Source organism: Microcaecilia unicolor, chromosome 2 (genome assembly GCF_901765095.1).
Source record: "Microcaecilia unicolor chromosome 2, aMicUni1.1, whole genome shotgun sequence".
Classification (NCBI taxonomy): domain Eukaryota; kingdom Metazoa; phylum Chordata; class Amphibia; order Gymnophiona; family Siphonopidae; genus Microcaecilia; species Microcaecilia unicolor.
This window is the reverse complement of record NC_044032.1, coordinates 480,919,788-480,947,399: the sequence shown is the minus strand read 5'-3', so window position 1 is coordinate 480,947,399 and position 27,612 is coordinate 480,919,788. Positions and strand designations below refer to the sequence as shown.

At 45.8% G+C, this 27,612-nt stretch overlaps 1 protein-coding gene across 1 annotated transcript in view; it reads left to right on the top strand.

Moving 5' to 3' along the window:
• Positions 1-21,068: 21,068 nt before the first annotated feature.
• The window catches only part of RNF212 (ring finger protein 212), a 548,782-nt gene continuing 542,238 nt past the window's right edge, over positions 21,069-27,612 (top strand). Inside the window, exon 1 of the mRNA XM_030191071.1 lies at positions 21,069-21,326. Within this exon, the coding sequence (XP_030046931.1) occupies positions 21,215-21,326 (112 nt within the window). The 5' untranslated portion in view covers positions 21,069-21,214. The remainder of the gene's footprint in view (positions 21,327-27,612) is intronic.

Below are 27,612 nucleotides of genomic sequence, written 5' to 3'. Positions count from 1 at the left end.
AACCCCCAGAGCCAATAGCACATGGAGAGCCTTGGGTCAGGTGGAACTGACTAACTGTTGCTCATAGTACTGAAGTATACTGCTGGATTGGTGGATTACAATTGACATGATATTTTGGACTTAGAAATTCACTGCTATACCTGCTCCTATTGAGCTTGGCTACAGTAGAGGTGTGGCATATTTTGGGAGACAAGCTCCCATCTCCTTCTGTGACTAGAAGGAAAATGGTGAGCAGGACATCTGGGAGTCATCATGGATTTCATTGTTTTAAGGAACTTTGGTGTGGATGAGCTCCAGCTCGGATACTTCTTGGGTAATTCTTGTTAACTTGCCAGGGCAGGGTGGATGCTGACAGTGATTTTGTGTAGACGCAATCAACCCGTGGCTTTCTGTCAACTTTAATGGGTGTTTGATGCAGCAATCAGGTTCTTTGCACTTGATGCTGTGAGCCATTGGGGAGAGGAGCTGTAGTTCAATAATACCCCACCTCCTCACTTTATCCAATGGAAACTCTGGCTTGATGCCATAGAACTATGCTGCTCACTCAGCTTTAACAGATATCCTATGAGGCAATAGGGTTCTAATTGATAAGCGTCTACGCCTCTTGATAGGAGGTTGTTTTTTTATTTTTTGGGCTGTTAGGATTGGGGAGGGGGGAACAAGGAGATGGGGATGGTATGGACATGCAACAATTTATGGAATAAAGTGGGAGGTTTATTTAATGCACTCTTTTGCTATGCAACATGATTATTTTGAAGGGTCACTTGAGCCTACCTTGGCATCATCAGTGTCTTCTGGAATGATGCCTTGGACATTTTTATTATGTTAAGGTTGGCTACATGGGAGCTCTGTTCACGGTCATGGTACTAGGTGCTTTTGCCATCTTGGAGGACACATTCCAGCTATGAAGTTGATATAGTCATATTATCAGTGAGGAATTGGAAATAAGTGGGATACCTTTTAGAAGGGGTGAGTAGGAGGTGGGTGTTATGTGACCAATCCTATCATGAGATATTTTGGTGTATTACTTGAGATGAGGGACGGATGGGTAATGGGGTGGGAGAAGGGAAGCAAGGGAGGTGTTAGGGGAGGGAAGGTTCAGAGATTAGGGCTTAGCTTTTTAGGCTTTGGGAGCAAATCTAGAGGTACGGGAAGATTTGCTTGGTGTCATATAAATAATTGTGGGGAATTATTCAGTGGTGGTAGTCAGAAGAACTAGGGTGGCCCTGATCCTTTAATTCAGGAATGGGAAGGAGATCAATGGTGTGGGACGGTCTTCTCAAATTATACATTATATCTTCTGGTTGTGTGACCTAAAGATAAATTACACAGCAGAAAAAAAAGGCGAAGATCTTTAAAGATCTGAGTGGAGGAGTAGCCTAGTGGTTAGTGCAGCGGACTCTGATCCTGGGGAACTGGGTTCGACTCCCACTGCAGCTCCTTGTGACTCTGGGCAAGTCACTTAACCCTCCATTGTCCCAGGTACAAATAAGTACCTGTATATAATATGTAAAACGTTTTGAATGTAGTTGGAAAAACCACAGAAAGGCGGTATATAAGTCCCATTTCCTCCCCCCCCCCCCCCCCTAAATTAGGCGAAGTAATAGAAGACAAGTCGACCTGTTTGTTCAGGTAATACATTGCTACTTGATTATCTGTGCATACCAGTATAACCTGATTGAGAATATGATTCTGGAAGGTTTTCAGATTGTTCCAAACAGCTTGCAATTCCAGTAGATTGATATGATGTTGTTGCTCTCATGGGGACCAAGTACCCTGTTGTTGTATGGAGACCATCGAGGTGAACTCCCAAACATATCATGGAAGCATCTGTGTGAGAACCTTGTGATGTGGAGGGGTTGGAACAGAAAGCCTCAGGTAGGATTGTGGGACACCATCCACCACTATAGAGAGTGGAGTAGCTGTGGAGTTATTTGGATTCAAGCAAATAGTAATTCCATGTCTTGGGACCATTGAGAGGAGAGTGTCCACTGAGGAATTCAAAAGTGAAGACAAGCCAATGGTGTTACATGGACTGTTCAAGCCATGTGACCGAGAAGGTGGAGTATCTGTCAAGCAGGTATGAGTCAACTGGGATACCTGAGGGGCGAGGTGTAATATATTGTTAAGGAATACCCTACCCTTGAACCTGGTTTGCGGCAAGACTCCCCAATTTCAGCCCACAGGTAGGCTGTTTTGATAGCTCAGGAGATTAACAGCAATAACCCTGATCCTGCTCTTCTATCAGGGTTGGCTCAGCAGGTACTCCTCTCTCTTTTCACCGGGTCACTTGGTGGGGATATAGTATTCTATAGCATAGGCTACCAAGGACAAACCTTAAAGCACTGTCCTTCCTTATATAGAGAGATCATCAGCTCCACCCCACACTGAGATTCCACAAATTAGAACACCCTCAAGAGTGAGATGGGTGCATGACTTTTCCATGCTGGACTCCTCCTACTCAGGGCTCCAATATAACAAAGGGTTACATTCTCCCCCCCCCCCCCCCAGTCAGAAACCACTTGCCCTCAAGGATCTCTTAAACTTTCTACAATTTAATAACATAACTTTATGATCATTATTATTCAGAATAAGCTTCAAACAATTAGATCGTATAACTAAACGTACTGGAAACAGTGATTAACTTTATTCGTTGTTAATTGCATTCAACTGATGGTCTTTATTACCATTCTAACATAATCTCATGATGTCTCTTATGCAAATAAAAAGACATTATTAACTCTTTATTTTTCTTAATATTATTTATCAACAGAACACACAGATTATTGCATTAGATGTTGGATTTCTACAGGACCGGAATCCAACTCCTCTGTCACAGTTTAACCATACCACTTGGGATCCGGTTTCTGAACTTGTAGGCCTCCTTGTAGCAAACTAGGAATTCTGCAAGCTTGGACACAGAAATTAGGGCTCAGAATTTCAACCCTCTGCTTATGAATGGAATGTCCCACAGTCCATTCATGACATTTTATGTCAACAGACTGACAAATTCAGGGATACCCAGATCCACTCAGCCAAACTGGATCTGATCCAAATTGTCGATGAATAGCCTCCTTTAGCCAAATCTCTCTCCACACTTCCACAACACCCATGATCGGCAAGGAAACATAAGGGTCCTCTACTCCCCACATGTCCCAAACCAATCGCTTTAGGAATGTCTGCATTACTCACCCTGGGAAGCCTACATCCTGCTGCTTGGCCTGCTTCAACCCAGGATGCCTGTAACAGTTTCTTTGATACTGGGTCTCCCAACCAATGCCCAGCTGATTTCTCCATTGGTTGAACAACAGCTCCATACTCACCAATAGATAAATTGAGATCCAGGCTTTTTATAAAATGCTCAACCTCAGAGCTACAGACTGTCCACTCAGTAGTCATCGCAACCTCAGAGCTACAGACTGTCCACTCAGTAGTCATCGCACCCGGACCGCTTGACTTGAACTTTCCCATGGCCAGACAGAGATATTCTAGCATCATAGTACGTTGGGGAAGACCTGTCTCGGGGTCGATCGATATCCTTGCACAAGATTCTTTTCAGCCCTCTCTCAGCAGACTCTTTACACGTCTGATATCCTAATCCACCGCTGGGACGGAATTGGACTGTTCTCAGTGATGACCCATATTTCGGGTGGTACCTCCTCCATTTGGGCCACACTTTCCAATTCCGTTGCACTTCTGTTCATCCACCGCCCCTCAGATGTTGCTGAAGACTGTTATGATCCTGCTGGGACAAGCATGGTAGCGACAGGGTCTCAGTCCTGATTGGCTATGTCAGGGATTGGGCTGATGTCTGAAGCAGATGCCAGACCCTATTTAAGCCTACCTCTGCTTGTATAGGACGCTCTAGCGTTAATTTCCTTCAGCTGTGAGCTTCCTTCTGATCCTCCGTTTGTCAGTGCTTGAGGCACAGTGTGAGTTCTCTTTCTGTGTGGTTAGCCTTTAACCCTTTACTTTCTGTATCTGTTGTTTGAAGTGGTTTGGCCTGCTCTTCTGTATAGCTGTGGTTCCCAGCACAGCCCTGAGCTGCCTCTCTGTGTGGTTTCCCTTTAACCCTTTACTTGCAGTTTCTGCTATTGAGCTTGTGTGAGTTGCTCTTTTGTCTGACTCTGCCTTCAGGCATAGTGTGAGCGCTCTCTTTGCATGGGGTTTACCCTGTAGGAAATCACCAGCCACAGGCAGACAGCATCTTACCCTTGAGCCCAGTTTGCGGTGAGATTCCCCAATCTCAGCCCACAGGTTGGCTCCTCTGATGGCTCAGGAGATTAACACCTAAATCACAAGGAAACCACTTTAAAGCAATTTTAAACAAACAAAATCTCCCGATAGGGACCAATACCAAAGGTAATTAAATATTCCAGTATCATAAATGGAAAAAATTGTGAAAAGGGGGGGGGGGGGTGAGATAAAAAAAAATACAAGGGGCAGAACCCCCCCCCCCTTGTATTTTTTTAAATCTTCCCCTCTTTTTTCATATTTTGTGATTGCTTGATCATTTTGATCTTTCCTTTACTTTATAAGCTGTAAGCTTACTTGCTTGGAGGTGGTTCTATTTTGGGCAAGTTTTTGTTTTTTTGTGTATGGATGTATCTTTATACTTTTTTGAGCATTAGATTTATTTATATTTTTACATGTGCTTGCACCTCATTCTCTGGTGTGATGTGGAAGGGTTTTTTTTTTTTGAACCAGTAATTTTTATCCTTGGTATGGGATTTAGTTTTGTGCCGTTTCTTTTTTCTCCTTTCACTTTATTCTTGACCAATGATAATACCTGACTCCCATTTATGATAGTGGAATATTTTATTACCTTTGGTGTTGGTCCCTATCAGAAGATTTGAGGTCATGTTTGTTTAAAATTGCTTTAATTATTATTATTATTTGTGGCATTTATACCCCGCTCTTTCCCGCTCGATAGCAGGTTCAGTGCGGCTTACAAAGTATGGTAAAAAGTATCACAGAGATGAAACAAAGTATGGTACAAAGTATCACAGAGATGATACAAAGTATGGAACAAAGTGTCGCAGAGATGACATAATTACATAGAGTAGGACAATAATAAGGGATGTAGGGAAGGGATTGGAGTGTGGGTAATACTAATGATGTGGAATTATGTGTGGAATTATGTTTGAGAATTAGGACGGGTCTTTGGGTTTGCTTGTTTGAAGAGGTAAGTCTTCAGCAGTTTTCGGAAGGGTAGGTGTTCTGTGGTTTTTCGGATGTGTCAAGGTATGGCGTTCCAGAGTTGGCTGCCTATGACAGAGAAGTTGGATGCGTAGTAGGTTTTGTATTTGAGGCCTTTGCAGTTAGGAAGATGAAGATTGAGATATGTTCTAGATGTTCGGGTCCAGTTCCTGGCTGGAAGATCGATCAGGTTGGACATGTAGCTTGGAGATTTGCCATTGAGGATCTTGTGGATCATTGTGTGGGCTTTGAAGTTTATATGCTCCTTGATTGGGAGCCAGTGAAGTTTTTCACGAAGTGGTGTTGCGCTTTTGAATCGTGATTTGCCAAAAATGAGTCTAGCTGCTGTGTTTTGGGCGGTTTGGAGTTTTTCATGATTTAGGCTTGGCATCCGATGAAGATGCTGTTGCTGTAGTTGGCATGGGTGAGCACTATGGATTGTACTAGATTTCGGAAAGTTTTCTGTGGAAGGTATGGCTTCACTCTTTTCAGTACCCACATCATGTTGAACATCTTCTTCGTCGTGGCTTTTGCATGAGTTTCTAAAGTTAGGTGTTTGTCTAATGTTACTCCTAGGATTTTTAGATTGTCAGATATTGGGATTGTAACGTCGGGGGTGGTCAGGGTGGTTGGGAGCTGAGTAGCATGTTGTGATGAAAGGATTAGGCATTGAGTTTTTTCTTTATTCAGTTTCATCTTGAAAGCGTTGGCCCAGGATGCTAGGGTGTTCATGGCAGTGATTATTTTCTCTGCGATTTCTGTATCACAGAGATGACATTTAAAAGGGTTTCCTTCTGAATTAGGTGACAAAACTGTACAAATTATTTTCAAACTACATTTTTTGGGGTTAAGTTTTATGTAGTTTGTTCCCTTTATATTGCTCAGGAGATTAACAGCAATGACCCTGATCCTGCTCTTCTATCAGGGTTGGCTCAGCAGGTACCCCTCTCTTTTTTCACAGGGTCACTTGGCAGGGGTATAGTATTCTTTAGTACAGGCTACCAAGGACAAATCTTACAACATTGTCCTTCCGTATATATATAGAGGTCATCAACTCCACCCCATACTGAAATTCCACAAATCAGAGCATCCTCAAGTGCGAGATGGATTCATACTTTTCCATGCTGGACTTCTCCTACTCAGGGCTCCAATATAACAAAGGGTTACACAAGCAGAACAGGAGGCTACACAGAAGTCACCACAGTGTACAGGAGCTGCTATCCCGCCTGCTGGAGAGAGAATACTGGCTTGGCATTCTCTATCTCCAGCAGGCAGGATAGCAGGTTCTCTATGCTCATTAGAGTTCTCTATCTCCACCTGCTGGCGGATGGTCACAACCCATTTGTCTGGACTGATCCATAATGGAACAATGGTGATGTTTCTTAGTCTTTTTGTGCTGCTGGTCCCTCGATGCACGTAGCACCGATGATGAGGACGTAGATTCTGATGTATCACCCTCTCAGTGTTGCATGGGTGCATCTGATGCAGGTTCTGCTTTGAGTACCGAGTCTCCTGCCATACTTAATATGGATGCAGATGTTGATGCAGAACCAAAACGTTTTTCACACTGGAGTCTGCAGGCTTTAATGTGCGCTGGCAGAGATTGCAGTGAGTATCTCGGTTGTCTGGACCTAGGCACTGAACATACCAATTTTATGGGGTCTTTGCCTGAAATAGTCCTATTGCATCGAGTACACTTAAAAGCCACTTGGCACTCTTGATGACATGGAGAGAAACACGGCCGACACAATGTCAAAAGGCTCTATGACCCGGGGAGCTTGAGTAATTCCATACCCAAAAAAAGGTTGATACTTCCTGGGTAGGAAAGAGGGCTCAGAGGCCCTTTGGGCTGAAAATTTACAAAATTGAAAAAAATTATAAAAAATGAATAATTATATAAATGACTGAAAAAGATAAAATATGAAGAAAATATATCCAGAAAAAGGGAAGGCACCAATCAGTGGCGTAGTCAAACACGACAATTTCTTTTTTGGGGGGAGGGGGAGCACTAGGCGTATAGATGTGAGTAGTTCTTAATATACTCCTAAATAATGACCTAGTAGTGTACTTAATGATGGATTTCTAAGTAAACAGTTTGTCCTGCATCAACATAAAGCACATACACACTTCTGGAAACTTGGAAATTCACTTTAATTTTTAAATAAAGTCGCATTTGCTAATAACTTAAACTTTGTCATTATAGTAGACCTGAGTCTGGTCAACATCTTAACACACATCACAGTATCCTGCAAAATAATTACCACAATGGCACATATCCTTCAACTTTGCTTTATAACAAATATAAACGCCTTATTCCCCAGGAACTCACCATACAAAGTGAGTTCTGATTTTGGTGTAATCTCTGTAAAACTCTAAACCCTTTCTAGTCCCAAGCATATTGTGAAGTACCTGTAATACAAAACCTACAAGAATCACTCAGGACTTACAGAGCTAAACTAACTTATAGAAGTAACACAACAAGGGCCCTAACTAGAAAAAAATAATACAGTAAATACTGCACTGGGACCTAGAACATCAATATGCCTATTAGGAAACTGAACAAGCTGAATTATTACATATGCTTAAATAGAAACTCCATACAGAATTCCTGGTCTTGGTCACAAATACTGAACTCAAATAGACCCTTGCCAAGTACAGGAAAGGTGACCACAAACTTAAAATATGAATATGTAGACAGAAATAAAACATAAATCCCAAGAAACCACACTGTGCAGGCAGTGCAACATTAGAGAAAAGAGAAAAGACACCCTGCACTCAAGAATAAATATAGTGTGAACCTACTATAACCTGACATTTTCCATTCACTGAATTAAAAAAAAGATCTTCTTTCTACCTTTGCTGTCTGATCATTTTGGTTTTTTTTTTCTGATCATGTTTGTCCCAGTCTCCAGTTTCTGCTTTCCTTTATCTTTTCTTAACTCTCCTTCCAAAGTCTCCAGTCCATCTGCCACTTCTTGTCTTCTTCATGTCTTTATATCCATCTCTGACTTTGATCTTTTCCTTTCAGCTTTCTTCATTTATTTTTCTACCTCTATCTACTCAGACTTAATTTGTTCTTACAATACAGTCTACAATCTTCCTTTTTAATGCATCTACCTACAGCTTTTCATCTCCCTTATCCCAGCCCTCCCATTCTTCATCCTATTATTCCTCATTTTTTTCCTACCTCTCCCCTCTTTTCCAACACCTTCTTTCTCTTTCCTCCCCTCTGTACATTACCCTTTATCTTCATTCCTCTGACCAATATCTTCTTTCTCTTGCGCCCTCTGTCCAGCATAGCACCTCTCCCTGTCACCCTCAACTCCCTTGTTTCCAGCATCCCTCCGTGTCCCTTTCCCACTTCCACGTCATCATCTCCACTATCTCCCTATTCCTCCCATTCCCGTCCAATGTCCAGCACCCTCAGCTTTGTCCTCTTATTCCACCTATGTCCAGCATTTCCCCTCTGTCTTCCTACTCACGCCACGCCCAGTATTTTACTTCACCCTACAACCCCATCCCCCACATCTGGTATCCTCCCATATCTTTTTCCTCTCTGATCTAGCATCCCCTCTCTCTCCCCCTCCTCTAAGCCAGCATCTTCCCCATCCCATTCTAGTACTCCCCCTCTCTTCTGTAGGAGGTAAACAAATAATCCTTTGGATAACAGTTACCCACAGATTACTTACCAAGATTCCCCGATGCAGAAGTCTGTCTAACAAACTCACTAGCTGTGTCTAGGGTTATATATGTATATATAGGAATCTTGCTTCTGGCCCCCACTCCAGGTGTTTTTGTTAGAGAAGTGAACACAAGCCACAGTGATATATATATATAACTAGTAAAAAAAGGCCCGTTTCTGACTGTAATGAAACGGGCGCTAGCAAGGTTTTCCTCTGAGTGTGTATGTTTGATAGAGTGTGTGTGAGAGTGACTGTGTGATAGGGAGTGAGTGAATGTATGAGTGAGTGAGAGAGAGTGAGACAGAGTGTGACAGGGTTGATGCTGCTTTAGTGGGAGTGGGTGGCAGGCGGTTTAGAGTTTGGTCAGCGTTGTTGTGTTGTGTGGGCTGTTTGTAAGAGTGCTGGTAGTTTTTTTTTTTTTTTTTAAGTTTTGAGGAGAGATGCAATGAGTGTGTGTGAGGAACTGAGGGGTGGAGGGGTTACCATTGCTGGGGAGTGGGGTGTCAGTGATTGAGTGTGGAATACATAGAGTGTGAGTGCCCATGAATCTATGTCCTGCATCAGTGTGTGTGTGTGTGAGTTTGGGGTGGGGGAGGGGTGTTAACTGGGATCCTGGTTGGAGGTTGTTTAGCGTTGAGTGGCGATGTTGTATCCATGTCGTGTGTGTGTGAGATTGACAGGGGGAGGGGGGCTGGGAGGCAAAGGGGGGAAGTGGGAGTGGCCATGTTGTATCCATGTCCTGTGTGTGTGAGATTGACAGGGGGAGGGGGGCATGGGGGGGTTGTAGGGGGTTTGGGGGGCGAAGGGATCTGGTTTTGGCTGACCTCATGTGTCTGGCAGTGGCGTACCAAGGGGGTAGCGTTGGGGGCGGTCCACCCCGGGTGCATGCTGCTGGGGGGGGGTGCCGCGCGCCGGTCAGCTACGTTGGTTTCCATGCCCCGTCTGTCCCGGAACAGGTTACTTCCTGTTCCGGGGCAGAGGGAGAATGGAAACCAACGAAGTTGACCGGCCTGCAGCACCCCCCCCCAGAGGCGTGCACCTGGGGGGGGGGGGGTTGTTCGCCAGGATGGGGGGTGTCCTTTCGCCGGGGGGGGGGGGGGTCGCACTGATGGGGGGGGCGCCGGGGGGGGGGGCGGGGTGCATCGGCGATCCACTCCGGGTGTCAGCGCCCCTAGGAACGCCACTGGTGTCGGGGCTCATTGTGAGGGAAGTGAGATGTGTGTCTATGTTTTTTTACAGCAGCTTAGCAGTTCTTCTGTTTAGAGATTGACAGGGGGAGGGGTGGGGGGTTGTAGGGGGGTGGGGTGGTGTGATGGGGGGGAACTGGGATAGTGCATCAGTGTGTATGTGTGTGAGAGGGTTGATGGTGGCAGGGTGTGAACTGGGATCTGGTTTTGGCTCACCTCATGTGTTTGGGCTAATTCTGAGCCAAGTCAGATGATTGTCATTTTTTTTTTACAGCAAGTTGGGGGTTGGGAAGGGTGGAACTGGGATCGTTCATCAGTGTGTATGAGGGTGAGAGGGTTGATGGTGGAAGGTAGGGGCAGGCTTTGCTAATTGTGAGGCTGCAGTGTATTTCTGTGTTGGTGTGTGTGCCAGTATCTGAGAAGAGTATCAGAGGTGGGGGCAGGGTTTGGAAACTGTGAGGCTGCATTGTTGTATTGCTTTTTTAGACAGATTTTTTTTTCAGCCTTACCTTCTTTGTTTGTGCTGGCTGTGGTCCTCTGCCTTCCGTTTACTTGATGGTTTTTTTTTTTCTATCATTCATCCTGTCTGAGTGATTGAGTCGTTATGGGGGAGGGGGTGTGGCTTGGTGGGCGACCTTCCTTGTTTCTCCTCGCTGTCCTCTTTAGAGATTGACAGGGGGAGGGTTATAGGGTGTGTGAAGGGGGGGAACTGGGCTCGTGCTGTGAGACAGAGTTTGTTTTATGTTGTTTCTCTTGGCTGTGCTGCTGTCCGTTCCATTTGCTTCAGCTGGGTTTTTTTTTCTATCACTCATCATGCCTCAGTGAGTGAGTCGTTAGGGAGGGGGTGTGGCTTGGTGGGCGACCTTCTCCAGCTGTCCCTGCCCTTCGTGTCAGCAGGTTTTTTTTTTGTTTTCGATCACAGAGGCTGCGTCATGCGATTGGTTGAGTGTCATTGCTCCGCCCCCGACGTCATAACGTTTGACATGTGGGCGGGGCAGACACTCATGGAGCAAAAAGCGGTCTCAGCCACCTCACTTTAGAATGTTGGGAAAGTGAGGCTTCATTAGAATGTTGGAGGTGCGTTTTATATAGATAAATGTTTATTAGAAGTAAGAAAATAGATAAGATACAAAATAGAACTCTGCACAAGCTTCTCTGCACTATAAATCTCTTACTGATAAGAACACTACCAAAATATATGGTCTAACTATACACTGATGATCCTTAGACTAAATACCGTAATGATTAGAACAGTACAAATGATATCCTAATAATCCTTATGAGAAAATCACACATCTTATGCAAAATACACAGTAGCAGCTTATTCTCTGACGAAGAGCTGACATAAACCAATCTTACATTAGATAAACCACTAGCTAACCCCAGACTAGGAAGTAATTCACCGTGATCTCACCATTCTTCTTATGACGGCCTCAGATGACAGGATTAGATTCCCCAGACACTGTCTCAGCTGTCTGTGTCTTAGATGTCGAGCAGGTCTCTCTCTGCAGCAAGCAGGTTTCCGTCCCTCCTTTGGATCTCAGAGGCAATTTCTCTGCCACACGTAATTGCACCAGTTATGCAGGTCACAAGGTTGGTATCAAACACAGTCTCTGGCTCACCCCGAGCCTTCCTGGATTTCTCAGGTCCTCTGACCAGTTGCTCCTCTTCCGAGGGTCTCCTCCTTACTACTTTCTTCAGTTCCCCCCTTTCCCAGTACCTCTCGGTCATGTGACTGCAGGAACCCAATTATGATCTCGTCCAATTAGTACCTGGGCGAGTTCTTTGTTTTGTGACCTTGGAACTTCTGGTGCTAAGATTGACTCCCTTCTCAGCTTCTCAGGATAATTAAAAAAAGGGAGGGGGTTGGAACACAGAATGTCCTTGGCTTCAGTGAATCTGCCAGTGTTTTTCCTCAAGCTAAAGCTGGATCTCACTGACACAGTAGGATTCATGTCAGAGGTGATAGCATCCATCTTGTTTGTAACAGGATGCACTAGGCTTGTATGAACCAAAGCCATCACAGGTAAGATCACAGGGAAATACCCCTACACTTCCACCCATCCCAATCCAGCATCTCCCTTCTGTCACCCTACTTCCCCCATGTCCATCATCTCCCCTTTTTCTGTTTGTGCATTTTATGTTTCTGTTTGGGTTGGTCAGTTTCTTTTCCACATCCATTGTATGTCTTCTAAATTATTTTCCAGGTTTGCCTTTTCAGTTCTTCTCTCTCCTCTTGTCTTCTTCCTTTCCTTCTCTGTATCTGCCTGGCACTGATCATTATGTTTTTTTTTTGTTTTTTTTTTCATTTTTCTCTTCCCTTCTCTAGGTTTATATCTGCCCATTGGATTTTACCCTCATTCTTTTTTTTCTCTCTAGTCCTTAGTCTCCTCCTTTTCACATCTCATCTACCTACTGTCTTTTCCCATTTCCCTCTCTAGCACTTCCATTGGCCCCAGTCTCTCCTCTTCCCCAGTCCTATCCACCCCTCATCTTTCACCCAGTCCCTAGTCCCCCATTTCTATCCATTGTACTCACCCTCAGCTCAATCCCTGTCTCTTCTTCCTTCGCTTGCCTCCACACTATTCTTCTCTTCCCTCCACTCCATCTATTGCCTCTCTTTCACCATCTTTTTAACCCCATTTCTGCCCTCACTCAACCCTTTCAGAGACCTATACCCTTTCTCTCGCATCTCTACCCAGTACCCCCATCCCTGTTCAATGTCTCTTATCCTCTGGAGAGGTCATTCACGAGTTTGATTCCCACTGCAGCTCCTTGTGACTCTGGGCAAGTCACTTAACCCTCCACTGCCCCAGGTACAAATAAGTACCTGTATTTACTACGTAAACCGCTTTGACTATAGTTGCAAAAACCACAGAAAGGCGGTAGGTATATCAAGTCCAATTTCCCCTTCCTTATATCTCAATCTTTCTATACACTCATCCCCTTTCTCTTACTCATTTCATTACCTCACATATTCCCCTAACCCATCAACATACCCCCACTCATACCTACCAGTTGCCAAGTACTCACTATGCCCTCAAAATTCCCACTCCATATCTCCCATCCATAATACCTTGCTCTGCTCCTCAACACTCTCCCATTAAACCACCAAGTCCCAAGTCAGCTTCTGCTCTATTCCCCTACTCCCGAGTCATATTAATCTGCTCTGTTCTCCCTCTTCCTCCCAGTCCCATCCATCTTTTTGTCCTTTTCCCTTCCCCTCTCCACCCACAGTCCCATTCATCTTTTGGTCTTTTTCCCTTTCTCCACCTACCCACAGTCCCATCCATCGTCTGCTCTATCCCCCTTCTTCCCCCTCCTACCCATCCATCTTCTGCTCCGTTTCCCTTCTTCTCCCACCAACCCACCCACAGTACCATCCATCTTCTGCTCTTTCCATGGGTCTCCTGTCCATTTGATAGTTCTGTGTCTATGTCCATCATCATTCCTCCATGTTCCTATGCCTCACGGTGTCCAGCTTCTCCCCCTCTTTTCCTTTTCTCTTGCACCCCCCAACCCGGGGCCCCATCTCTCCCTCCATAGGTCCAGCATCTCTCCCCAATCTCCCCCTCATCTGATCTTTTGCTGTTTTCCCTCCACTCAAACCGTGCCTTCATTTCAGAATCTCTCTCCCCCCCTACTCAGAGGGTCCAGGGTCTTTCCCCCTGTTCTCCCCACCATCATTCCAGTTCTCTCTTTCTCTCCCTCCCCCAGCCCCTGTGATCTGGCATCTCTCTGCTTCATCCCATCTGACATATTTCTACCTTTCCATTCCTCCTCCCGCTGTCACCTGTGGGTTAGGCATATTTCTCGCTCCCTCCCCCATGCCCGCCTGCACTCCAGTGTCTCTCTCCCTTCCATTTGTTCACAATCCAGCATCTGTTTCGTCCCCTGACGCTGCAGTCCTCCAACTCTTGCCAGCGCAGCGTCGGCGATCAAAGCAGCCTTGTCTCCTGCTAGCCCCAGAAGCTTTTGAGAATTTGAGAATATTATGCCTGCTTGTCCTTGTAGAACAGGTATAAATCCCAATGTCTACGCCCTTCTTCCATCCAAAACATGCCCAGACCAGTGGCATAGCTATGGTTGGTGGGCACACTGTTTCAGTAGCTGGCAGGGATTCCTAAGCCCTGCCAGTTGAAGATCTCCCTGAAGGTGCCCAGAAACTTATGTGCAAAGATTTGCAGTTGGGAGGCAAATGCTCCCTAAGCCACTGACGTCGGCACTTTGTGCACACTTAGTTTCCTTGCACGTGTAGAGTGTTAGCGGCAGCGGCAGCTCAGAAAGTAGCTGCTGAATGCCAAGCTGTGCTTAGGGAGTTTCTATGTGCCTTTGGAGAGATCTTCAGCTGGCAGGGCTTGGAGATTCCTACCAAGTACTTCTAGTTTCTTTTAAAAGTTGAGTGTGGGGGGTGGGGCAGAACAGGGCTGGAGAGGACAGTTAGTGCCCAACCACTGCTCCCTTAGGTCCACCCAAAATCTGCTCTCTGGCTATGCTAATGGCCCTAAAGTGCCCTTGCCATTTGCACATAAGGTATGATGCATGTATATTCCGGCAGGGGCAAAGCTACAACTGAGTGAGCCCAATAAAATGCCCAGGGCTGCCCAATGGTAGGGGCCACCTCTGCTCTCCATTCCACTTGCTACCTCTTTGTTCCTTTCCTGACACCCCCCACCCATGGATGTCCACTGCACAAGCTGGTATCAGCCTGTGGCCTCTTCCTCCCATATAGTCCAGAGTCCCAGTGGCTGACTGGCAGAGGCAGTAATGTACACACTTCTGCCTGCACTCCCCGCCAGTGCCTTTTGCCTGCCGCTTTTGCCCACAGGAAGTGATGTCGCAGGAGGCAGGACAGCAGAGGAAAGGCCCTGGTGGGGCTGGGTGCAGGCAGAAGTGTGTACATCACTGCCTCTGCTGGTTAGTTGCCAGGATTCTGGAAAATCCTGGGGAGAGTGGGGTTTTGATACAGGGTGATGCAGACCCCAGCAGAAGGGGAACAGAAGAGAAACACTAGACTCACATGGGTGGCAGGAGAGAGATGCAGGGAACAGAAAAGAGGTGCCGGACTCGCATGGATGGAAAGAGAAGCAGAAAGAAATCCCAGCCCGGCATGGGGGATAGGGGGTGGAGTGGAGTGAGAAAGAGATACTGGACTCATGGGGAAATGGAGGGAAGACAGAGAAACAGAAACCAGGACCAAAAAGGGAAGATAGGGTGAGAGATGCTGGTTGGTTGGGGGTCAGGGTAAGGTGCAGGAGGAAAGAAACAGAAGAAGCTGGTTACGGCAGGGACAGAGACAAGATGTGGGGTATGTAGGGAGCATAGGGACAGGGAACATAAAGGGGCAATGCTGGACATGGGGAAGGATGGGGTGGGAGGGATAAAGACACAGAGGGGAGATGCCAATAAGGGATGCTGAGAGAAGGTGAATGATGGACATACAGAAGAAATGGCAAAAGGACAGAAGACCCTAAGAGTTAAGAAAAAGCATAAAAGAGACACAGGAACAAAAGCAATAGTAGATAAACTAGTAAAACAGGCCCGTTTCTGACACAAATGAAACGGGCGCTAGCAAAGTTTTCCTTGGAGTGTGTATGTTTGAGAGAGTATGTGTGAGATTGACTGTGTGTGAGAGAGAGTGAATGTGCGAGTATGTGTGTGTGACAGAGAGAGAGTGAGACTGCTGGGTGCGAGTGTGTCTCCTCTGTCCCCCCTCCAGCAACCCAGCGATTCTCCTCTCTCCCCTGCTCCCCCTACAGCCACCCAGCGATTCTACTTTTTCCCTTGCCCCCCTTCTGCCACCCACCAATGCTCTTCTCTCCCCTGCCCCCCCCTCCAGCCACCCAGCGAGTCTCCTCTGTCCCCTGCTCCCCCTCCAGCCACCCAGCGAGTCTCCTCTGTTCCCTGCTCCCCCTCCAGCCACCCAGCGATTGTCCTATCTCCCCTGCCCTCCTCCAGCCACCCAGCGATTCTCCTGTGTCCCCTGCCCCCCCTCCAGCCACCCAGCGATTCTCCTTTTTCCTTTGCCCCCCTCCAGCCACCCAGCAATTCTTTTTCCCTTGCCCCCCTTCAGCCACCCAGCGAAATCTCCTCTCTCCCCTGTCCCCCTCCATCCACCCAGCGATTTCCTATCTCCCCTGCCCCCCCTCCACTTTAATCAGCATATAATAAATTCCCCCCATGTGCTACAGAAAAGCACCGAGCACATCCTATATAATAAAACACACCTCCAACATTCTGAAGCTGAGAAAATGAAGCCTTCAAGCCTTGAAACATTTGTGCGCTCTGTAAGGCTCCATCTCCTCAATTGACGACAAGTAGTTCTGGAACGTTGCAGGAATGCTTCAAGTCTTCACTTTCTCGGCTTCAGAATGCTGTAGGAGCATTTTATTAGATAGGATTTTTTTTTCTGAATGTATTGACTAGAATCTGTCAGCTTTGGGAAATGTGCATCTCTGATATCTTGTATTTTAGGTTCTATTTCTATTACTATGACAGATTTTCTATATAGGTCTAGAATGTGTTTGCTTTAGCAAGGTTTGATTGCTGGAGCTTTGAAGGGGTTTACCATCTCCCATCCACCATATTCCCACTAGCTTTGATCTCCTATAACACCATCTCTCTCCTATCTTAATTTTTCAGCCAGGGCCTATTCAGTCCTAGATATGCTACTGTATCCCAGTTTGTAGCACAGGGACTTGGGTCTAGGTTTGTTCCATGGGCAAATCATTTTACCATTGTCTATTGTCACAATGAACATCAAGGCTTCCCTATTCTTAGCCAGCTGCTCTAACCAATAGGTATCATCATAAATGTTTAGTTTTTTTGTTTTTGTTTTAACCTTTATTCTCATGCATTTAATCTACTATTGCAATCACACTACTTTATGCTGCTCTTTTCTTAGGAATACTATTATCTCTTTTACTCTAATTGTGAAAAAGAGAACCAAGGATAGTTCAGTATAGTTTCCTTTATTCAAGAACACACAAACGGTCAATAAGGCCAGCTGAAATGAATGAACATCAAGATCCAGAAGAAACACTGAAGGTAACACTTTAGTGTACAAAGTAGGCAAACGGAAATAATTTTTACATCATGACCTCGAGGCAAACTCCACCAAGGATGTTGGACAGACAGGAGACCACACATGAACATGTTGAAACCAATTAAGGTTTTCTCTGTTTCTACTTCCCCGCACAGATGTCACCCAGTACATTCAAAACAAACCTATGAGCTGCTGCACCCATGTTTTATTGTTGGTAGCATTTTTATTTAATCTCATATTTTCAAACATGCCGGCTTGTGCAGCATACGGATGTACACAGAGGAAGTATAATAATGGAATAACATTTCATAGGTAGAGTAGGAATTTGTTATAAATTGTAATCAGTGTGTCATTTGGAGGGCCTGGTTATAGGGGCATCCCTGTATTTGTGAAGAGATTTTTTTTCTCCACTAAAACAGACATCATATTATGAGAATTAAGTGCTCCACATTCAGAGTTTCTATTTATCTATTTATTTTTTCATTTATTTATGACATTTATATCCCACATTTAACATGAATTAGGTTGAAACCTGGGAGCATTTAAAATCTTTTTTTTTTTTCCTGTGTCTACATCAAAAGAAAAAGATGGTTTGTGGGAACTTGCTCCTTTTATTTTGTGGAATGCGGTGGTATATCATAAAAATGCACTTAAGTTTATTAATATTATTTACTACTGGTTGATAGTATGAAGTCAACTTCATACTTTGTAATATAATTTTTAATAGCATTTTCTCAGTTATTACCGAAATACGAATAAAATTATAATGTTAATTATATGACTGTGTCCTAGAGTTACCCGAGGCAGTTTGTCAGGATATTGACAATGATTATTAATGAGACAGATCTGCATACAGTGGAGGCAGTGCTTGCAAATATCTCTCATGGATATTCATTGTGGTCTCTGATTGGCCCAGGAGCTCTTTTCATTTTGATTGTACTGGCTTTTGCCTCAGTGAACGAGAATTGAGTGAGAGAGAGCGAGAGCGCTGGAGCTCTTTGCAGAAGCCCTGTAAAATAGTTATATTTGATAACTGGTGAGCAACTATATTTTATGATCTCGGGTACTTTTTAGAAAGTAAACAAATGTTTAGTTAGTGCTATAATTGATCCATATTTCAGTTACCTATCATTGTTTGTAGATTGGAGAAAAGACGGCTGAGGGGAGATATGATAGAAGTCTATAAAATAATGTGTGGAGTGCAACAGGTAGATGTGAAGTGTCTGTTTACTCTTTCCAAAAATACTAGGACTATGGGCCATGCAATGAAGCTACAAAGCAGTAAATTTAAAATGAATCGGAGAAATTTTTTTTCACTCATGTAATTAAGCTCTGGAATTTGTTGCCAGAGAATGTGGTAAAGGCGGTTAGCTTAGTGGGGTTTAAAAATAAGGTTTGGATGGCTTGCTAAAGGAAAAGTCCATAGACCATTATTAAAATGGACTTGGAGAAAATCCACTGCTTATTTCTGGGATAAAAAGTTTTGTACTTTTTTGGGATTTTGCCACATATTTGTGACCTGGATTAGCCACTGTTAGAAACAGGATGCTGGGCTTAATGGACTTTTGGTCTGTCCCAGTATGGCAATACTTATGTACTTATGATTGTTTATTGTCTTAAAAACTGAACATAAAAAGTGCAATTTTCAGTTTAATGCCTCTTTGGACTGATAAAGAATCCTGGTGGTCTGTGTGTTGGGTCTGTGAGTGCTTTCTGGGAACTGTGAGGCCACTGGGTGTGTGGCTCCAGTAACCTAGAAATCACTGGGGATAATTTGAGAGCAGGACACTCGTCCAGAGGCCGTTGGGACCCAGTCAGTGGGAGGAGGGTGCTAGTGTAGCGCACAAGCGGCAGGTGCAGGCGGACCCGAGTTGTGCTTGGGATAGATCCTTTAAGTGGCCGTGGGGTAACTCCAGGTGGGTGGCTAGGCATTTCGTCACACCCATCCAATCCAAATCCTGATAACGAAATACACTTACTTCCTGAGTCTGTCACATCAGAGACAGTTCTGTTAAATCATCCTGATACATCCTGATCATCTAACACACCAACCATATCAAATCCTGATAATGAAATATACTTGCCACTTCCTGAACCTGCCATCACTGTTTCATTATTGCTACCAGGTATTATATATTTAGGGCATATGCCTTAAGCATAGATTGTTTAATTTGTTTATGAAGACCTTACATGCCCATGGTATTGCTTGTTAAACCCAAAGGCAAAATCTAAGAGTGGTTAAACAATTTGGTATAAACTGTGTTGCGAAATGTTTTGGATCCTACTGATCTGTACATCTGTTGTGTTATTTTGGCAGGAGGAAACAGTCAGGTGGGCTTATAGGGAGGGGAGGGAGTACAGGAGGGGAAGGGTTCTTGGGGTATGTTCTCTGTAAAAGTTTTTACTGTGCCATGGTGGATGGTTCACTGGTTTTTTTTTGTTCTGTATGAAGCTTTGTGCTTTTAATAAAGATAATACATAGAAAATAAATTTTGAACGTTAATGAATTCTATTCTATTTCCAGTTTTGGCACTGTATAAGTCATCACAAGAACAAGATATAAGAAAACCAATTGACTGCATTAGGGGCTTATAACCCATGCATGCAAAATATTTTTATTTTGAATTATAAAACCACTTGCTTGTGAAACATGTTCAAAACAGAATAATCCATTTGTGTATCTAAAAGGTAAACTTCTACAAAACAGGTGAAGACGTGATTCCATCTGCCCCAATAAAAGGAGTTTAATTTTACTTCCATTTAATTTGAATATATTCCATCATCTTTATAACACCAGCCTTTCCAAGGCAGATTACAACAGTTAAGATGAACTCATCAGGAAATACCGTGTTTCCCCGAAAATAAGACACTGTCTTATATTAATTTTTGCCCCCAAAAATGCGCTAGGTCTTATTTTCAGGGGCTGTCTTATTTTTGGGGGAAACATCGGGGTTGGGCCGGGGTTGGCCCGCCCGCCCTCCGTTGCTCCCAGAACTAACCTTAAACGCTCCTTTCACCTTCGCAGCAAGCAGCAGCAGGGCAGGCCACTCCTTCCTTCCGTGTCCCGCCCTTGTCTGATGTAACGTCCGCAAGGGCGGGGCACGGAAGGAGAGGTCTGCCCTGCTGCTGCTTGCTGCGAAGGTGAAAGGAGGCGTTTAAGGTTAGTTCCGGGAGCGACGGAGGGTGGGTGGGGCGGCCTTGTCCGTCTCTCGGCGGCCCTGCTTTCAAACAAAAATTTGCTAGGTCTTACTTTCGGGGGAGGCCTTATATCTACCAATTCAGGAAAACCTCTACTAGGTCTTATTTTCGGGGGATGTCTTACTTTCGGGGAAACAGGGTAGGATATCCTCTCTATATTGTAAATAAGACAGAGTAGAAAAATGAGCACATAGAGTTTATAATTGTTGTTTCTACCAGCTACAATAATAAGCTGTTTTAGTGATATTCAATTGTTATTTCATGATATTCACCTACATATGGAAAGCTTTCAAATAAATTAAAAAGCTGCCCAATAAGTAAAAAACAAAACAACACACACACAAAACAACCTTTTCTCCTCTACCTCTATCCAACAGAAACATATTTAGACTTGTTACAGATGGCCCACGCATAGGCAGTTTCTTATTTTTTTTATTAATCTTTTGCTATTGTTTTCAATAGCGTTTGTTATAATTTTGAGTGTACTAAACTCGAGGCAAGTTCCGCTTACTGGTTTCAGCTGTTACAATGAACTAGATAAACTCACTACGTCTCCAGTCTGTTAAATCTCCTTGGCCTCCTCCAACAGGTACTGGGTAATGACAAGTAGTAAACAACAGCAGAAGCCAGTGCTACGTCGTTTCAAAGTAACAAACCGTTTGACCGCATGCGCGCTGCCTTTTGGCGGGAAAAGGCGCCTTTAGGCGGCAGCGCTCTTTAGGAACAGATCATAGTTGCATGCCAGCGGGTGTGTGATACGGCGTATGCCAAGGTGTCACTCGGCCTAGTGCTGGTGGAACTCTGCTTCATCCTTACTGAATTCCTAAAAAAAGGAGTGTGCAAAGCTGGCTGAATCAGGGTATGGGGCTGCCAGTGGCGGTCGTCGCAGTAGGGCGAAGATTATGGCTGCGTCCGTGTTCTGCAACCTGTGCTTTCAGCAGCCCAGGCGGGAGATGGCTAGGTTTGCTCTGACTAACTGTGGGCATGTACTGTGCGAGAGGTGTCTCCAGAAAGGTGAGGCAACCGTCAGGACCAGTGTTTGCTTGGCTAAATACACTTTGTTTTACCTTTGATCTCCTTTGCCAAGTGTATTGTACTGGCCTGCAAGTGCTGTAAAGGTTTCCCAATCCAGCCTTAACAGTTTCACCTTGGTTCTGATAATTCTGAGATTTGTAGAAAAGTGAACTTCTCTGTGGGTTGTATGGACCACAGAGGCATATCTGAAGGGGGGATCTTGACAGTCCATATACCATATCATGTTCACTTAGTAATAGTACCTACCATTCATGGCTGCAAAAAAAAGTTTGTTGACCCCCACCCGAGGTGGTTTGTATATTAATACAATTTATACTGAAAACATTGTAAGGTCCTAATATTAATCTTGAGAAGAGAGTAAGAGAGACTAAATTAATTCGAGACAGAGTATGTATTCTGATTATTCAACAAAAAGATTCAACAGTAAATAAATACTACTACTACTTATCATTTCTCTAGCGCTACTAGATGTACGCAGCGCTGTACTTGAACATGAAGAGACAGTCCCTGCTCGACAGAGCTTACAATCTAATTAGGCCAGACAAATAGGACAAATAAGAGATAAAGGAATATTAAAGTGAGGATGATAAAATAAGGGTTTTGAACAAGTGAGAAAGGGTTAGGAGTTAAGCAGCATCAAAAAGGTGGGCTTAAGAAGGCCAAAGATGGAGCTTGACGTACGGTGTCATTGTACTTCTTTTCTTTAGTTCATTGTAAGCCGCTTTGGGGCTGCGTTCCGTGGCAAAAAGCGGGGTATAAATGATCTAAATAAATATGGTTCAGCAAGATAAAAGGAACGGAGTCTGGAGTAAGCGGTGGAGGAGAAGGGTGCAGATAAGAGAGATTTACCCAGTGAACGGAGTTCTCTTGGAGTGTAGGGAGAGATGAGAGTGGAGAGGTACTGAGGAGCTGCAGAGTGAATGCACTTATAAGTCAATAAGAGGAGTTTGAACTGTATGCGGAAACGGATAGGGAGCCAGTGAAGTGACTTGAGGAGAGGGCTAATATGAGCATAGCGACATTGGCAGCATATTAGTCATGTAGCAGAATTTTGAACAGATTGAAGAGGAGAGAGATGGCTAAGTGGGAGACCTGTAAGAAGCAAGTTGCAATAGTCTAAGCGAGAGGTGATAAGAGTGTGGATGAGGGTCTGGTAGTGTGCTCAGAAAGGAAAGGGCGAATTTTGGTGATATAGAGAAAGAAACGACAGGTTTTAGCAGTCTGCTGAATATGTGCAGAGAAGGAGTGGAAGATGACCACAGGGTTACGAGCTGATGAGACAGGAAGGATGAGAGTGAATAGAGAATGTGGGAAGAGGAGAGATTGGTTTAGGTGGAAAGATAAGAAGTTCAGTCTTGGTCATGTTTAGTTTCAGATGGCGGTGAGACATCCAGGCAGCAATGTCAGACAGGCAGGCTGATACTTTGGCCTGGATTCCTGCTGAGATTTCTGATGTGGAGAGGTAGATCTGGGAGTCGTCAGTGTAAAGATGATACTGAAATTATGTGGAAAAAGTATTTTGTACCTTGTGGCACCTTTTGAGCAGCAATAATATCAATTTAACGGTTCCTCCAACTGTTTTTCAGCATCTTACCCTTGATGAATTTTATTTTTTTCCTGCAGAATTGTTTGAACTCTGGGATATTTGAGACCGACCTTGCATGAACACTTACTTCAAGTTTTACCTCAACATTTCAATAGGGTTTAGTCTGGAACTTTTAACTCTAGAAATCAAAAACTTGAAATCTTTTCACACATTGTTTAATAGATTACTTGAATGTTTTGGTCAGGTAGCAAGATGATAACCCTGCTCTTGAACGGACAGATGATCTAACGTTTTCCTCTGGGGTTTTCTAGTATAAGGCAGGATTCATGTTGCCATTAATGATGTCTAACTATTCAAGTCCTAATGCAGAAAAACTGCCCCAGAGCATGATAGCTCCACCACCATGCTTATTAGAAAAGATTAGATTATTTCTTTGGAAGGTAGTACAGTCTGTCACCCATTTGTTGAGAGGTCATTATTCCCAAAATCTTTGGGGAACCTGAGGTGGGTGGAAATTTTTATTTTTAGAGAGAAGTAATTTCTTCCTATAGCTTATCCTGCCTTGAACTCCATTCCCATTCAACTTTTTTCTGAGGGTTGATGCATAAATGCTCACATCAGTTGCAGCGAGAGAAGACTACAGATCTTCAAGTGTTGGTCTGGTTCGTTGTGACATTGATTTTCTGGGGTGATCTTGGCAGGATGACTGCTCTTGGATACAGTCATTTAATATTCAACCTTTTTTTATTTGTAGACTATGGGTGTCTAAAGAAAGTGCCGCAAGGTACAAAATACCCAGTGTACCTGAATGTAACTCACCTTGAGCTACTACTGGAAAAGGTGTGAGCAAAATACTAAATAAATAAACCACAAATGAAGAAGTCACCCTTTTTTGTTCTTGATGCTTGTTTGACTACCACCAGAGACAGCAAGCTGCTCAGGCATTGGCTACTGACTTTTTTGTGTTTTGCATTTTAGTTTTCTACTAGTAAAAAAGGCCCGTTTCTGGCTGAAATGAAACGGGCGCTAGCAAGGTTATCCCCCCTCCCTCTCTCGGTCCCCTCCGAGGAGTGGAAGTAAGTCTATGTAGTCCACTGTAAGCAAGGAAGGCAATTAGGGTAATCTCTGTTTCCCCTGCGCCGTGCAGCCGTCATTGCCACACACTCAAAGCAAACCTATGTAGTCCACTGTAAGCCAGGAAGGCAATTAGGGTAATCTCTGTTTCCTATGCACCGTGCAGCCGTCATTGCCATACACTGAATTTAAAGCAAACCATCCTCCCTCCCCTTTAGTAGACAGGAGTAGAAGTAAGCCTATGTAGTCCGGTGTAAGGAAGGAAGGCAGTTAAGGTAATCTCTGTTTCCCCTGTGCTGTGCAGCCATCATTCCCATACACTCAAAACAAAGGAAACGTGTGAGGTGCATCCACGTTGTCGTTCTGCTGTTGGCGCGGTGGGATGGTGAGTGCGAGCAACTGCGAACATCGGGGAGGAGAGTGAGGGAGGGCTCAGTGTGGGGTGATGTCCAGCGGCGCCGGCGAATTGGTACAGGAGGGGGCCCAGGGGGGAGGGTGAGAGCGTGCTGCGGGTTCAAGGGCGGGGCTGGAACTTGGAGGGGAGAGAGGGAGGGCGTTCCAGTGAGTGGCAGGAGGCAGAGCGAATTTGAAAGTGTGCAGAGTATGGCAGTAGGGGGGTGCAAGGGTCATGAACGCAGGGGGGGGTGTATTTAAATCTGAGGGAGGGGGGAGTCTGTAACTGGGTTGGAGGGGCGTGGTGGGCCTTGAACTGGGAGGGAGGGAGTGACGCGGGTGTGTGGATGTGCTTCGGGTGGTGGGAGGGGGTGTTTGATGTTGGGGGAGGCGGGTTTGTTGATGCGCCGAGCAGGGTCATTAACGCGGGGGGGGTTAAATCTGAGGGAGGGGGGAGTATGGAACTCGGTTGGAGGGGCGTGATGGGCCTTGAACTGGGAGGGAGGGAGTGTCGTGTGGGGGGGGCGGGTGTGTGGATGTGCTTCGGTTGGTGGGAGGGTGGTGTTTCATGGTGGGGGGGGTGTGTGGGTGATGTGATTTGTTGAATGTCATTGCTCCACCCTCGACATCACGTTTGACGCGTGGGCGGAGCAGACACTCATGGACGAAAAATTATCTCTGCCACTTCACTTTAGAACGTTGGGAAAGTGAGGCTTCATTAGAATGTTGGAGGTGCGTTTTATATAGAAAGATATTTTATAGTTTTCACCCCGAATGTGCAAGCCAAAATATAACTATGCCTGACTGAATCAGTTGTATGAATCAATGTTTTTTATTGCGTGCCATACAAATCATATATTCCATTACATTCATTTCCACTATTCCAGGACAAGTGGGTAGTTATGTCCATCGGCCAGCAGGTGGAGATAGAGAATACAGAACTGAGCACTTCTACATAGCTCCCTGCTAGCAGCTCAGCTCCTCAGTATCTTCTATCTCCAGCAGGTGGATGGACAGACTTCCTCTGTCTCTGGTTCTGAGGCCTTGCTCCTGGTCCAGTTGGTCAACTGGTTCCCGGTTGAGCATAGTGGGCAGCCATACCTGGTGGTACTGGGTCCCTGTCGTGCTTTTCCCCCTGGAGTGTTCTGCGTTCTTATGGGAGCCTGCTCAGCAACCAGTCTGCTTCAGAAGATAAGGAACAGTGCAGGCAGCGCAGTGAGTTTGGCGGGCCGGTGGTGCTATGCCGTGCTGTGACGGGGGTGGCTGTGTCCCCTGGAAGCATGAACCCGGGGTAGTGTGTTCTCTGCTATGCTTTGGGCCTCAGGACGTCCTTGGGAACGATTTGTGTCTGCTCACAAAAAAAAAATATCTTTATGGTTGAGTTGTGCTGCGCTCCGGTTAAAAAAAAAAAAGCGCACGAAAGACAAGCGAGTGTGTAGCACGGTGCACCACATGCTTTCCTGTGCTGCGACAGTCTTCGTTCATGACAGCCCCCGCTGGGTGTGTGAGGAGCTGCCTGTCTTGCAGCGGGTGGGGTTCCTCTTCGGGCTGCTGCACGGTGTGCAGTCCGGTTCCCGAGTGGAGGGGTTGAGTCTGGGCTCACGCACACAGAGCGCCCTCAGTCGCAGCAATGTGTTTCTTCCAGCTCTGGTCCCCAGTGCAGCATCTCAGCGCTTCGCCTTAGAGGAAGGTGGGAATGGCAGTCATTTTGTTCTCTGCCGGCGTGAGAACCTGTGCAGACAGCTGTAGCAGTGGGGATCTGTTCGGTGGGGGGTGGGGGGGGGGCCTGAGTCCGAGCCTACCCTTCTGGGCTTGTTCTCTTTCTCTGCCAGTCTTTTGGTTGGTGCAAGTAGTCCCTTCTCCAGCAGCCCTAGCATCTCCTGGGGCACAGGGGACTGGGTTTTCCCCGCCGGATCCCAGGAGTTTGCAGCAGATAACACGTTTTGTTTTGCTGCAGTTGGGCTGCTCTATGGGGTCTTCTCTGTCAGAGCCCTTGGTGGAGGGTGAGCTCCCTCTGGGGGAGGGGGATGACCCTCGGGTGCTCGGTCTGTTTCAGCGTGGGAAATTCGGCTTCCTGTTTTCGGTGGCGCTAGCAGCGCTTCCCATATCAAAACCTTTGGGGTTCTCTGGAGGAGGATCGGGCGGCTAGCTTTGCGTAGGGCCTCAAGGGCTTGTCCAAGGTGTTCCCCATGTAATGGTCATTCGGGGCCTGTTTACCACAATTTACAGTGCACTTGACTCAGGCCTTGCAGGTTGGGAGAACCATGGCCCACTTCTTTTCTCTAGTGCAGTGAGAAGGAGAAGCTCCGTTCCTTACATTGGTCTCCGTGTCTGCAGTCACCTTGAATTTTCCCTTCTGGTTGCTGGTGGCATTGCCTCGCAGAATCTGCTAGATGGGAAGCTGAATCGGACCTCGTAGCCCGTCTTGGAGGTGTTTGCATTAGGAGCTACAGGCTTCTATTGGTAGCCCTTTGTCTTTCCTGCTGCAGGCTGTCTTGGGTCGAGGGCTGCGGCATGGGCCTGTTTGCAGTGGAAGCAGCAGTCTTTTTCCTGGGGCAGTCCCCAGGCTGCCTGGTTGGAGGCACGTTTTGCCTGTCTGGTGGACGCTGTGTATGACGTGCTTCGGCCTAGGGTATGTCTTTTGCATTCACCACAAGCTGTCAGTTCTGCCTGCGGCCATAGGCGGTGGTTGCCACCTCCAAGGCCTGCGTGGTCAGGTTTCCACTTTGGGTCACCTTTCTCTTTGGGTACACCCTCGGCGATTTGGCTCAGGAGCTCGGTGAGTTGGGCTCCAGCGTTTGCCAGGGTTGTTCCTTGTTCTTGGACCACCCTGTGGACTCTGCAAGTGCCCGGTTTTGTGTCGGCACTAAGGGTAGGCCTGGTCCTCAGAATTTTGGCCAGAGGGCTCAGTTTCGAGCCTGGCATTCTCCCTTCCGGGGGACGGGGAACCAGGCACCAGAAGGGCACTTGGGGTGAGTGGCTGCTGTCTCCCGGCCATCCTCGGGTGGCCTGGCTGGCTGGCCGATCTGGGCTGTCATGGAGCCGCTTTCGGGCATTTCGAGATGTGTGGTCTACCTTCTCCTCAGCTTAGGTGCTGGATTTTTGAGGTGCTGGCGTCTGGCTGGCGTTTTCCCCTCTGGTAGCCCCTCTCTTCTTGCAGTCTCCTTTTCAGAGGGGGTCTCGGTCTGCTCAGAGCAGAAGAGCAGTGGAGGTGCTGCTATCCTTTTGGGCCATTGTTCCTGTCCTTCCTGC